Raw genomic sequence first — 11,777 nt, 5'->3', positions numbered from 1 at the left:
CAAGCCATGTAGTCAGAAAGCCACAGAGCAGGATTAAGGGTACCATTTTGCATTAAGAAAATTATCTTGGTTGTGTTTGAGAAAGCAACTTGACTTACACAACCTTTTCCCCTCAGAAAAGTAGACAATCAAGCTTTAAAAATTAGCAGGGCACATACAACTTTAGTCAGTAAGTACAAGTTCTTTTTAATAATTCGATGGCATAACTAGTGCATACATGACAAATGGAGATGTTATAAATGAAGAAAATTCTGCAGAAAGATTCTAATGAAGGAAAATAGAACAACTTAGAGAGAGAGAAGGAGGGGGGATGGGAAGGAGGAGGACAGGAAGGTGAGAGGGGCCTGAGAAGGGGAAGCTTTGGGGTCTGTTAGTGTGGAAACCATACTCACAGTTCACTCAAACTGTGGGTTATAGAGTTTTACCTGTTAGCTTCAGAAAGTTTTGAAGTGGAAGATATCTAGTCACAACTCTTTTTTATATAGGTCTGAAGAGGTTAAAGGATTTACCTAAAACCGCAGTCAGCTTGTCTTATGCTCCTTGGAAAGTTTCTCCATGGGTTACTTGTTCATGGCTCTTCAGCTGCTCTGCTGGCTAAACATTGAGTAGAACTCTCATGTTCAGAAACCTGCTAAGGGGAAACGTACCCCGGCCTCTGCAGAGTTTCACTGATTGTTGAGAAATCAAGCTCTAGATCTGGCCTATAGACTGGAAGTTCCAGCCTGTGATAAAACGTAAGAGGAAGTGAGCTACCTAATTCCTGGACCCTTGGAGTTTTATGCCCTTTTGAGAGGCATAAAATACCTGTCTGTGTTTTGTGACCTTCAGTCCTAAAAATTAAAACTGAAAACAAAATATTAGAATAAGAAATGCCTTAATCGGTATGCTTTTCTGATAGATTAAAAGTGCACTTCATACATGTCGCTTTACCATTCTTCTGTGATACAGGAGTTTGCCTGGTTGAGCACACCAACCACTTGGCATGGGTTATGCTCTTTACTTTTGCTTATTTTATTTTTAACAAATGGCTAATACTTATTAAGCACTGCCTCATTTAACTCTTCACCCTAGTAAGTAGGTACTATTGTCCCCATCTTATTGTAGAAACTGAACTTAGGCCAGGCAGTTTGCCCAAGGCCACCTAATAACTGGGTGTGGAGGAAGTTTTCTGAATTTCAAGATCTCTTTTCAGAAGTGCAACCTGAAGCCAAGGTGATAAATTGCACAATTTCTTGAGGTCCTTTCCAGTCCTGGGAATTTGGGATTGCAAATGCTTTCTTTTAATGATCACAGCAACAGTAAATATCTTTAAAATGATGAATCTCAAGATATTTTCCTAAAACTCTTGAACTTTTTTAGAAGTAAATCTGGTGACCCTTCTGCTTATGTTACGAGGTTATATTTTCAAAGATAGATAAATACAATATACCAAGTATGTTGACCTACACGTTGTGAGTGTGCTTACACATTGGGGAACAGGGACAGATCTTATTCCCCTGGGAAAAGTCAATGTGGTGCTGATGGTTTAGGAAGACTTTAGCATTGAAATTTGATCCTCTTAAAGAGAGTACTTGGGAAACACTGGAAATAGTGGGAGGAAAATCAACACTTTTTAGTTACATGGATAAAGTAAAACAGGGTTTCCTTTCTCCAACCAGAGTTGAATGACAGGTACCTTAGTTACCCAACTAAACTTCATTTCTCGCAACCAAAGGGTCATGGATGTCTACAAATTTGTATTAATTTTAAGTTAATTATGTATGATAGTGAATTAAAAAATAATTTTACTTCTTAGCAACCTTGATTTCCTCTGCAGTGACTCTTAAGAGTAAAATTGTGAGTTTGTGTCCAAGTTCCTAGCCAACCTAATAACATTACAGATGCTACAAAGTGTCTTCTTTGAAAAATGATCTACAAGAATTCTGAAAGAAGCATGTCTGAAGGAGCCAGTACCCTCTAAAGCAGAGGCATAAACCTTTACTGTTAAGAAGATAACCTAGGCAGTCACTTAAACTATTGCTTTAAAGGCTGATCAACCAAGAAGAGGGCAAGTACATTTTGAGAAATGAGGGGGTCCATGCACAGCAAGTGTGTGTTCTACATTTAGCGCAAATGGAGAATAACGATGATAAATAACTGGGTGAGGCTGTTGATTTGCTTATAAAGGAAAGCTGGCTTCTCTTCTCTACATTTTGCTTCCTCTTTGGTATTGCTGCCTTTTCTGTTTTCTCTCTTGTTTTGATTGCCTCATTGCTCTGAGCAAGGACCTTCAGCCCAAGCAGGAGAGGAATAGATAACAGCAACAAATCTTTCTGCAAAGGTATTAAGAGTTTCTAAATGGCCAAACCATGGACTTGGTGGGTGGGGAGGCAGATATGTTGCATGGTGACTTAAATCATAAAATAGAAACTACAGGCCACTGCAGCTGTGAGAAGATCGTGTTAAAGAAACAGGATGACTGTGGTTTACTGTGAGCATCGATTTTCCTGTTGAGCATTTTTACAGGAAGTTGAAGAACAAAGCCAAATTCATCTTAATTAGTTCTAATGGTTTTCAGATCTTGACGATATCTAAGTTTGCATCATGATCACTATACAAAAAAGAATCAAGAATAATTTTGATCAGGAATCCGAAAACTATGTGCTTTTTAAAATTCAGGATTTTAGCAGCAATTCAAGTTTGGTAAATTATTTTGTTTTTGCAGTTTACCTTGGGATGGATTCAATGTCTTAGTAGTGAATGCCCTTGAAAGTATTTTTTTGTATGGTTTTAATAACTCAATATGAATTTGAACCTTGAAACACTATTTGAGTTACATGTAGCATAAATTTCCTTCTATTATTATCTTTTGGTCAAACAATTGTGTATGTGTGTTTGTGTGTGTGTGTGTGAAATAGAGCACAAGAGACAGTGAACCCAAAGGAGGGTGCATACATATATTTATAAGCTGGAAGGTATGTGTCAGAATAACAAGAGCTCTCTCTGGATATTATTTACCCCCAACTTTTTGTCATCTAACATTTAATTATTATTGAATGCTTCCATCATTAGCAAATACAACTTTTGTGTTTTATTTTCATTTTTGTGTTGCCTGTTGTTCTCCAAAATAAAATACAAATAAAATGCCCTTCTACTGATTCAAGCTTCGTGGTAGGGTGGAATGTTTACTTTTCCTCCAATATTTTAGCAAGATATTTTATCTTGCTAACAGTGACTTTTGTCAAGATTTATAAAGCAAAATGCTTTATTTTTTCAAATAGTCCATAATAGTGATAAAACAACTGGTAAAGCTGGTTCTTATCTTCTCTGATAGTACCCTCCCGCTACCCAGGATTTGAGGCTCACCTGAGGAGTGACAGCTGTTTCCATTGAGAGATGTTGGAAATCTCTCCCCTCAAGTCATTCTGCAGTTTAGGCCTCATGCAATGAACTCTAAAATGAATTTTAACTTGGCTATAAAAACTAAGAATTCATTTATTTAAATAGCCAATTGTCTTAATTCTAAGGAGATCAATCAATGTACATTCAGGAATAATTCTGCTTTCTTAGCATATTGAAGAGGAAGCCATGAGTTTCCTGGTGAATGTCTAGACTGAACTGTGGGCTGTGGTTGAGCCTCTAGTTGGCCAGGCCATTAGGGAGACTTAGTCCCCTCTGGAGCAGGTAGTGGGCTAGTGATGCTGTTTCTCACAAGGTGTTCTGGTAGCCAACATTAAATGGCTACTGAATGGGTCCAGGCTTCAAGATGCCCACCTTGGTCTGAGATCAGTGTGTGATGCAGTCTAACATGAGTATTATAGTATTGTTGCATTATAGTAAAATCAATAAACCATACAGTAAACCACTCACAGAACTAGGACATTCTAGAATTTCTTGATATTGATGTGTACTCTGCTTGTGTGCATATACATACCAACCAGTTGTTTTTAAGTTACTATGCAAAATATTCTTCTCTGTTCTCTCAACTCATAACTTCTTTATAAAAGTTTAACAACAGATCCTTTGCCTCCCCTCAACTGTTCTTCTTTTAAAATTTGGCAATTCCCGAATGATCATTTAGTTATTAGATAAAGCTTTGACAACCACTCATATGCTAGGGATCAGGCTGATTTTTTTTTTAAATTCTCTAATATCTTGACAGTCCAGATATATTGAGTGAGAAATCAGTTGATGGATATTGTATTCAAAAGCCATTATCCTATTTCCACAATGGATAACAAACAAATCTATATTGTTAAAACTGTGTATATTAATTTCCTATGGGTGCCATAACAAGACTAGGTGGCTCGAGTAACAGAAATTTATTTTCTCACAATTCTGGAGGCTTGAAGTCCAAGATTAAGATATCAATAAGGTTGGCTTTTGCTGAAGCTTCTCCTTGGCTTACAGATGGCTCCTTTTTACTTTATCTGTTCATGGTCTTCCTCTGCCTGTATACATTCCTGGTGTCTCTTCCTGTTCTCATAAGGACATCAGTAGCACTGGATTCAACTCTACAGTAATAGTCCTACTTTTAATATGATCACCTCTTTAAGGCCCTATCTCCAAACCTATCACATTTTGAGGTAGTAGGGATTAGGACTTCAGCAGATGAATTTGCAGGGGACATAATTCAGTTCCTAATGCTGTGTGCGAAAACAAAAGCCTTTTCCACCCCTGGAGTCTTCTTTGCACATATAAAACCTACCAAAACAGATGAACGTTTGAGAAAGCGTGGCTTGTCTCCCTGTGATGATAGTTATTTAAACATTGCAATGATTTTTTTTTTTTTTTTAAAGAAATTACATCTAAAAGTGTGTATTTTTAAAAGTTCAGTGCCTGGAATGGGTTGGGTAGGAGGGCAAAGCTCCACACATGGTTAGTCTGTGATTGGCCAAGTGTAGGGGCTCTAACAGGGTGAGCAGCAGGACAGGACAACTGATTCTGATGTAGGAGAAGACAGACTGTGCTGTGGGATTCAATGCCTTAGGCCTTTCCCTTGTTCAGGGGCCACTTCTGGCCCCAGAATAGCCAGCCATGCTCTTCCTGCCATGCTGCCTTCTCCTGAGGGAAGAACTCTGGAGGCCCGGCAGCCTGAGCACCTTATTCCTACCTGGTGCAGCTTTATTTATAGACGCATAAGGCAAAGCCAGTGCCCCTCCACTAAGCCCAGCTCCATCCCTCCTCTCCCAGGTGCTCAGCAGCCTGCACACCAGCAGGATCTGTCCTCACCATCAGGGAGGTCAGATCCTGGACCCACCCACTGTGCCTTACTCTCCCAAGCCCTACTGAAATCTGACACATTTCACTTAGTCTTCCCAGCAACTCCCCATTCAACAAAAGGAAAAGCAAGTCTCAGAGTGGTTTGGTTCTAGACCCAGGCTAATAGACAGCTGAGTAAGGATTCAGACCTGTATTTGATTCAGGTCTAATGTGCTCACTTTTTTATTCCTGAGAACATACTGGTGTCTGGTAAAGTCCAAAGGACTCTTTCTATGACTGTTTATAAGCTAATAAAATACAGAGGATTACAAAGGAAAGTAATTATATTCAAATATACTCTTCTTTACTAATGTTTTTAAGCAACAAGATCTAGCAATGGACCTAAACATTGCCAGAATTTCAGAAGAGATCTGCAACGCTTGTCCTATGATGAAGTATTCGGTGAAAAAGCATTGGTGAAGGAATTCTGGGGCTCTGTGATTGGTGTTCTGCATTTGTAATGGAAGGAAACGCTAAACAATTTGTAGTTTTCTTCATTTGCATTCAGAAGACCCTGAGTCTATCCCTGGACTCTGTGGATGTGAGGCCCCAGGCAAGAATATCTAGTCAGCTAGGTGATTTTTTGATACCAAGACCCTGAAGAAAGACCCACCTCTGACTCCAATGTGAGCTGTTAACCCTGTGGAAGGAGGGAACCCCACTATTCTTTCCAGACCTTGGGGTTTTACTTCACTAGAGGAGTCAGAGACTGCAAGGGAAGCCAGTTCCAGTACTTCATGCTAGCAAGTCCCCTGAAAGAGTGCTGATTCTTTGCCCTTACCTCCCAGGGCAAGTGGGATGAGGTGAAGAGCCATTCTGGTGGCAAGCACTTGGCCTGTGTATGTGATCCTTGGTTCTCACTCCACACATATTTAGTGAGAACCATACTTTGTGCCAGCTACTGGGAAGACCTGGTACGGCCCACAGTCTGATGGGAAGACAGCCAAGTGGTCCTGGCAACCGGCCGAGTTTGGTGAGATGTAAGATTGGTCTTCTTTGATCCGTGTGGTGAATGACAAGATTGGAGACTGGGGTTTCACAGACTCTCCTCAAAGTCCAGCCTGGAGTAGTTCAGATCATGCCCTGTGGCTGTTCAGCTGGGAAGGAACAAGGAGTGCATGGCAGACTTTTAGCATTGAAGTGGGTTTGGGAATAGTTCATCTGGAAGGCAGTGAGCGATGGAGACAGGGAAGATGGCAGCAAACATCCTCAGACACAGAAGAGTAAAGAGAGAGCTTAGTTTTGCATTGGCCTCAGAAAGTGAGAGCACCCACTCACAGATCCTCTTCCCTGTTGATCTAAGGTAGCCAGGAGAGGACAGCCCCACTTCTTGCAAGACCCTGAAGCCTTTGATAGTTTCTTGCTCTTGGTTTTGTGTGGGTGTTTCTGCAAGCTGGCCATGGCCTTGGTCCTGACCCTAGTCTCAGCCAAGCCCATTGTGGGTTCTACCACACTAACCTTCTGATTAGCACAGTTAGCACAGTCTCCCACCCCACCCCACCTCCCTACAGTTGTGGTTCAGACCAGTTAGTGCACAGACAGTACTGAACAGCAACAGCAGAGATTATATAATAATGAAGAAGGCCTTTGAGGACATCCTGAAAGAGTCCCATTCGCAGTGGTCCCTGCGCTGTGCAGTATAGAAGTTCAATTTGATCTCTGTAACCAGAAACTGATACATGCAAACCAAGCCCAAGGGGGTTCCTGTTAGTGACCAGAATCCATCCTTCCTAGGTATCAGGATAGGATGGTGGAAGGTTGGTAAACATGAAATCAGAGTCTTGAGGGGCATCACATCCCCCAGCCGCATGGATGAACTGTGCCATCTCTTGGGCCCACCAGGCAGACCAGGCCGCCCCTGCCTTGGCACGCGCCTTCTCCAACTGTCAGTACTGTTGCTTTGGAGCCAGTGTCATTCATAGTCAGGCCTGAGTTCAGCTTCAGATCCCTGCCCTTCTTCCTGGTCCTAGAAGACATCCAGCCCCAAGGCCTCTGAAGATCTTCCACAGCAGGAGAGCCCCCTTCATAGGGGTGCCCAACTCTGCTTACAGTGCCCAGATGGCCCCATGAGGGATGGATTGGTGTCATGCCTGAAAAACCAATTTAAGGAACATATTCGAAAAGATATCTTGTCTGAGACAGTATCTTAGTAAAAAATAGCTTCCAGGCTAGTTAACAGGTGGACTGTGGCACTAGTTAGCCTCCCTGAAAATGCTTGTAAAGGTGGGAGCGAAGCAAGGCAGTGTAGCCCAGTGGAGGGGCAGAGACCAAAAAGGGTGGTTTGAATGAATTGCCGTGGAGCCTATGATCTAGCGAAATGATCTAGAGAAATGATCTAGCGAGCGATCATGTCTCTGAGTCTTGCGTCCTCTGCTATAAATGAGCACAACCTTGCCAGCTTGCTGTGTTGCTGTGACAGTGCACACACAGTGCCTGGGTCCACCAGTCCTCAGGAAGTGATAGCTGCTCCGGCTGCTGTGGAGTGTTTTAAATTTCCATTTTTCTAGACAGCCCACTTGGAAAAAAAACTGTTTCCAGTGGTCTTCATTCTTGTTTTCCAGTGGCTGTGACAAGTCCAGCGATGTCCTTTTAGCTTTTCCCTTCCATTTCCGTTCAAAGAAAGCAAGCAGCCATCCAGCATTATTTCAGCAGAAAGTATTTATTTCAAGGTGTAAATTTTCCACATTAGCACTTAGTGGTTGATCTAAATTAATATTTTAAGTTCTAAGAAATGGTTCTCTGCAATCAGAAGACTATTGAGAATAAAAGGAAAATAATTCTGCTATTTGCAATTTGGGACATATGTGGCATGGAAATTGTTACTCAGTGGCTGTGTCCCAGGCTGCCCACGGGTTTAAGGCTTAAAACTCTACAATAGGGCTTCTCAAATGTCAGTGCCTATAGACTGCCTAGGGCTCTCATTAAAATGCTGATACCAATTCAAGGGGGGCCGAGAGGAGAGGAATTAGAGAGGAAGTTGAAACGGGAGCAAGTGACCAAGGGAAGCCACTTGTGCTACATTTGCTTTCCATCAAAGTTGGCCAGGATACATTCCTTTTTTTCTTTTCACACTTTGAAAACAAAAATTTTTTATTGCTTTAAATAGCACAAAGAGGTGAGAGAGTTAGTTTGTTGCAAAACATGCTCTGGTATAGGCTGCCAAATAAAAACAATGGTATGTCACATTTACACTTTGAAATTTCTAGTACTTTAATGAAAAGTTTCTTGCTGACTCAGCTACAGGGCCCCAAACCCCCTCATTGTACTGGGGTCTGCAGCGATGAGAGTGGAATTAAGTAGGTTTGAGCACTGGATTTGACTTTCTGCCTCTTTAAGCACCTCAGTTCAGAAGCACCCTCTGTTAAGGAACTTCCAGAACAGTTCTGTCTGAGCAAAGAGGAAAAGAAAGTAATCCTGTTCCTTTTAAAATTTGACCTGCATGAAGGTTAGCACTTTGGTCAGAAAACAGGGAGGAATATTAGGACAGAGTATTGCTAAGAAGTCTAACATGTGTGTTTTGTCTTTACAGATTTATCAAGACTGTTGAAAGCATAACCATCCAAGATGCCTGTCCCTCCCCCACCAGCGCCCCCACCGCCACCAACATTCGCATTGGTGAGTGTCTCCTCTCCACTCACTTTCTATACATAAAGCAAGACAAACAGTATAAACCTGGCATATGAGCGTGTGTTTAAGGACATTTACATTCTGGCCTAGTTGTGATACAGCAGGCCTTGCCAGGGCCCTGGGTAGGCCAAACCCTGAGACCACTGAATCCAAACAGCACAAAGGGTTTGTCTGGTTAAGGTCTTCTATGAGGCATGGTATGTATGGAGTATTAGATTTCCCCTGCCGTGTCCATCAAAGGAAGCAAGACCGCCCAAGACAGGGATTTGCAGGAGCACTTTGGAGGCCAGTGAGCACTGTTTCCATACAAATGAATACAACATCTAGCCTTTAACTGCTGGGGGGAACCATCCAGAAACACAAGTCTATCTGCAGTGCATGCAATGTCAAGTGTCCTTTCTTTATCTCTGTCTTCCTCCCGCCTTTTTTTTTTTTTTTTTCTTTTTTTTTTTTTTTTTTTTTTGGGGGGTGGTGCTGGGGATTTGAACCCAGGGCCTTGTGCTTGTGAGGCAAGCACTCTACCAACTGAGCTATATCCCCAGCCCTTCTTCCCGCTTTCTATTCACTGTTTTTGACAAATATCATACCCACCACCATCACCACCACCTCTCCCTGCCACAGACCATCCCCTTTAGTACCTATCTTTGCATTCCAGTGTTGACTTCCCAAAGGAATTTCTTCCCTGCGCTTATCCTGGTCCTTTGCTAGGCCTGGTAAGGGAAGTCAGAGCATCGTCTTCCAGGAAGCCATGCTCCTTCACAGAGGCCTCCCCAGTGCCGAGGCCATCACTGTGAAGGAAACTTCATTATTCCTGTGGGGAAACTGAGGCATGGGGAGACAAAAGTCTCTTGCTCCAGGCTGCTTTGGAACACATTTATATAATTCATCCGAGGTGAGAACTTAGTTGGGAAGAACTGAGCTTTAACCGCCTCACTGCTCCTTAACGTGTGGTCCTCCACCTTATTAGCATCCCAAGGAGATAAGCACAGAGATTGACAGCAAGTTGGGAATCATTTAGAGCAATTTGATGGTAGTCATGTGTCTGTTTCTAACATTGGATTTGGGGTTTTCTTCTAAAACCAATTCATTTTTATAATACAAAATTGTTATTTTACAAAATGTCAAACTGTGATGGATTTGAACAAAATATTAGAAACTGGTTCTTTGAGTGAATAAGTTTGAGAACCTCTGATCTGGCTAACATGGCAGGACTAGTTTATATACCCCCAAAGTATGAACCATATACCACTGCTGGGTAGTATATGGATTTTTTAAAATTGTAATGCATATGTATTTATTTTACTATGTGCTCTAAAAATTATAACTGGCATATCAAACCAAGGGTTTGATAGTGAGTTAATTTAAAAGAAAATGTTTATTGAAAAACAATATAGGAAATAATATAGTGGGTTGACTTAATGAGAAATATTAAATTAAGACAGGTGGCATGAGAAGATGCAAAAATCATGAACACTGTAACAGAATGATTAAAGTTTGGGAAACCCTTGTTTATCCTACCAACTCATTTCTATCCATTATTACCTAACTCAAAGCAAGGGCTAGAGAAATAAGATATAGAGAGGAGAAAAGGGAAAGGTAGGTTGGGACTTTGCCCTGTGGAGCAGTACAGGTAAGGGTCCTGGCCTACACATGAAAGAACACAGCATCCAAGGGGTCAGGTGTGAAAATAAATTTTGAAGTAGAACAGAAGGCCGGTGAAGGTTGTTGATCCCAAATTGCTAAGACATCCAGTATGGACATATCCATTAAGCCCCTGGGCCTTAGTTTATTTTCGTTCTTAAAAATGAAGACAGTAGGTAATTTATAAAGCTGGAAGTACAGCTGAGAAGCTCTTCACAGGCTGCTCCCAGGGAGTGTTCGGGGCAGGTGGAGAAGGGGCATTATAGAGGCCATATTTACCCTTCTGTCAGATTGTAGGGAGATCCTAGCGTCAGACTGCCAGGATTTGGATCCTATAACTGGTGATTGGGGCAAATGATTTAACCTCCCTATATCTCAGTTTCTTTGTCTCTAAAATAGAAATAATAACCCATAGGATTGGTGAAGACTAAATGAAATAATACACATAAAGTGCTAAAAAAAAAAAAAAGTGCCTGAGCCAGAATAAAAACTATATAAATGTTAACTTATTATCATAAGAAAGTAATATTTTATGATTTAATTATTTTAAGATGCTTCCAACTTAACATGGAGTAATCCTGTGCAGCCCCCTTCAGGGTTCTTCTGAGCACTCCCTCTGCCTCTGACTCTGATAATGAAGGCTGGGTACAGATCAAGCCACACACTTCTCGAGTTTCACCTCTTCTATTCCTGACTCACTTATCTGAAGTCACATCCCTTTCAGAAGGGCTAAGACAACCCAGCAGGACCCTCAGGTCTGCTGGATGACCTTGGTCTTTGCAGTAGTCACCCTCACCCTGGAACCAGGCAAGGCCCAGCCAGTCCAAGTGTGACAGACACAGGCAGATGCCTACTTCTGAGCCCATATGCTGGGTTCTGAGTGTCCCCACTCCTAAAATAACCCTAAAGGAACAAGATCCCAACTTCATAGCAAGGAGCTTTCCAAGGAACTCTGAAATACAGGAAAATGCCCATTTTAAAGCAGTGCTTTTATCCACTCTGCAATTTCAGTGAGCTAAACATTTAAAGGGATTGAACATCAGACCCACCTTAAGTCAAAGGGACATAAGGGGACTTCTTGGAGAAATAAAAATGTTCTATATCTTGATTGTGGTGGTAGTTACACAATTATATACATCTGTCAAGACTCATAGAACTGTTAACTAAAAGGATGATTTCACTATACATAAATTATACCTCAATAAATATGACTTAATTTTTTTAAAAAAGCCTGTCTGTCAGTATACTCAAAGGAAATTGTTTTCTAA

The 11,777-nt window shown here is 41.4% G+C and overlaps 1 protein-coding gene across 9 annotated transcripts in view; it reads left to right on the top strand.

Annotated features, from left to right (window-relative positions):
• The window catches only part of WIPF1 (WAS/WASL interacting protein family member 1), a 120,073-nt gene that overhangs the window by 83,253 nt on the left and 25,043 nt on the right, over nt 1–11,777 (top strand). For 6 of the 9 annotated variants that reach the window (XM_079135032.1, XM_079135037.1, XM_079135033.1 and 3 more), the window contains one exon: nt 8,771–8,856. In XM_079135032.1, coding sequence (XP_078991158.1) covers nt 8,806–8,856 — 51 coding nt within the window. In that variant the 5' untranslated portion in view covers nt 8,771–8,805. Of the gene's footprint in view, nt 1–2,264; nt 2,321–5,749; nt 6,222–8,770; nt 8,857–11,777 lie in introns of those variants that run through there. The other 3 variants (XM_079135040.1, XM_079135038.1, XM_079135036.1) reach the window with 3 other exon arrangements.

The sequence above is a fragment of the Sciurus vulgaris genome, assembly GCF_902686455.1.
Source record: "Sciurus vulgaris genome assembly, chromosome: 3".
Classification (NCBI taxonomy): Eukaryota; Metazoa; Chordata; class Mammalia; order Rodentia; family Sciuridae; genus Sciurus; species Sciurus vulgaris.
Note: the sequence above shows the minus strand (reverse complement) of the source record. Positions and strands in the feature narration are given on the sequence as shown.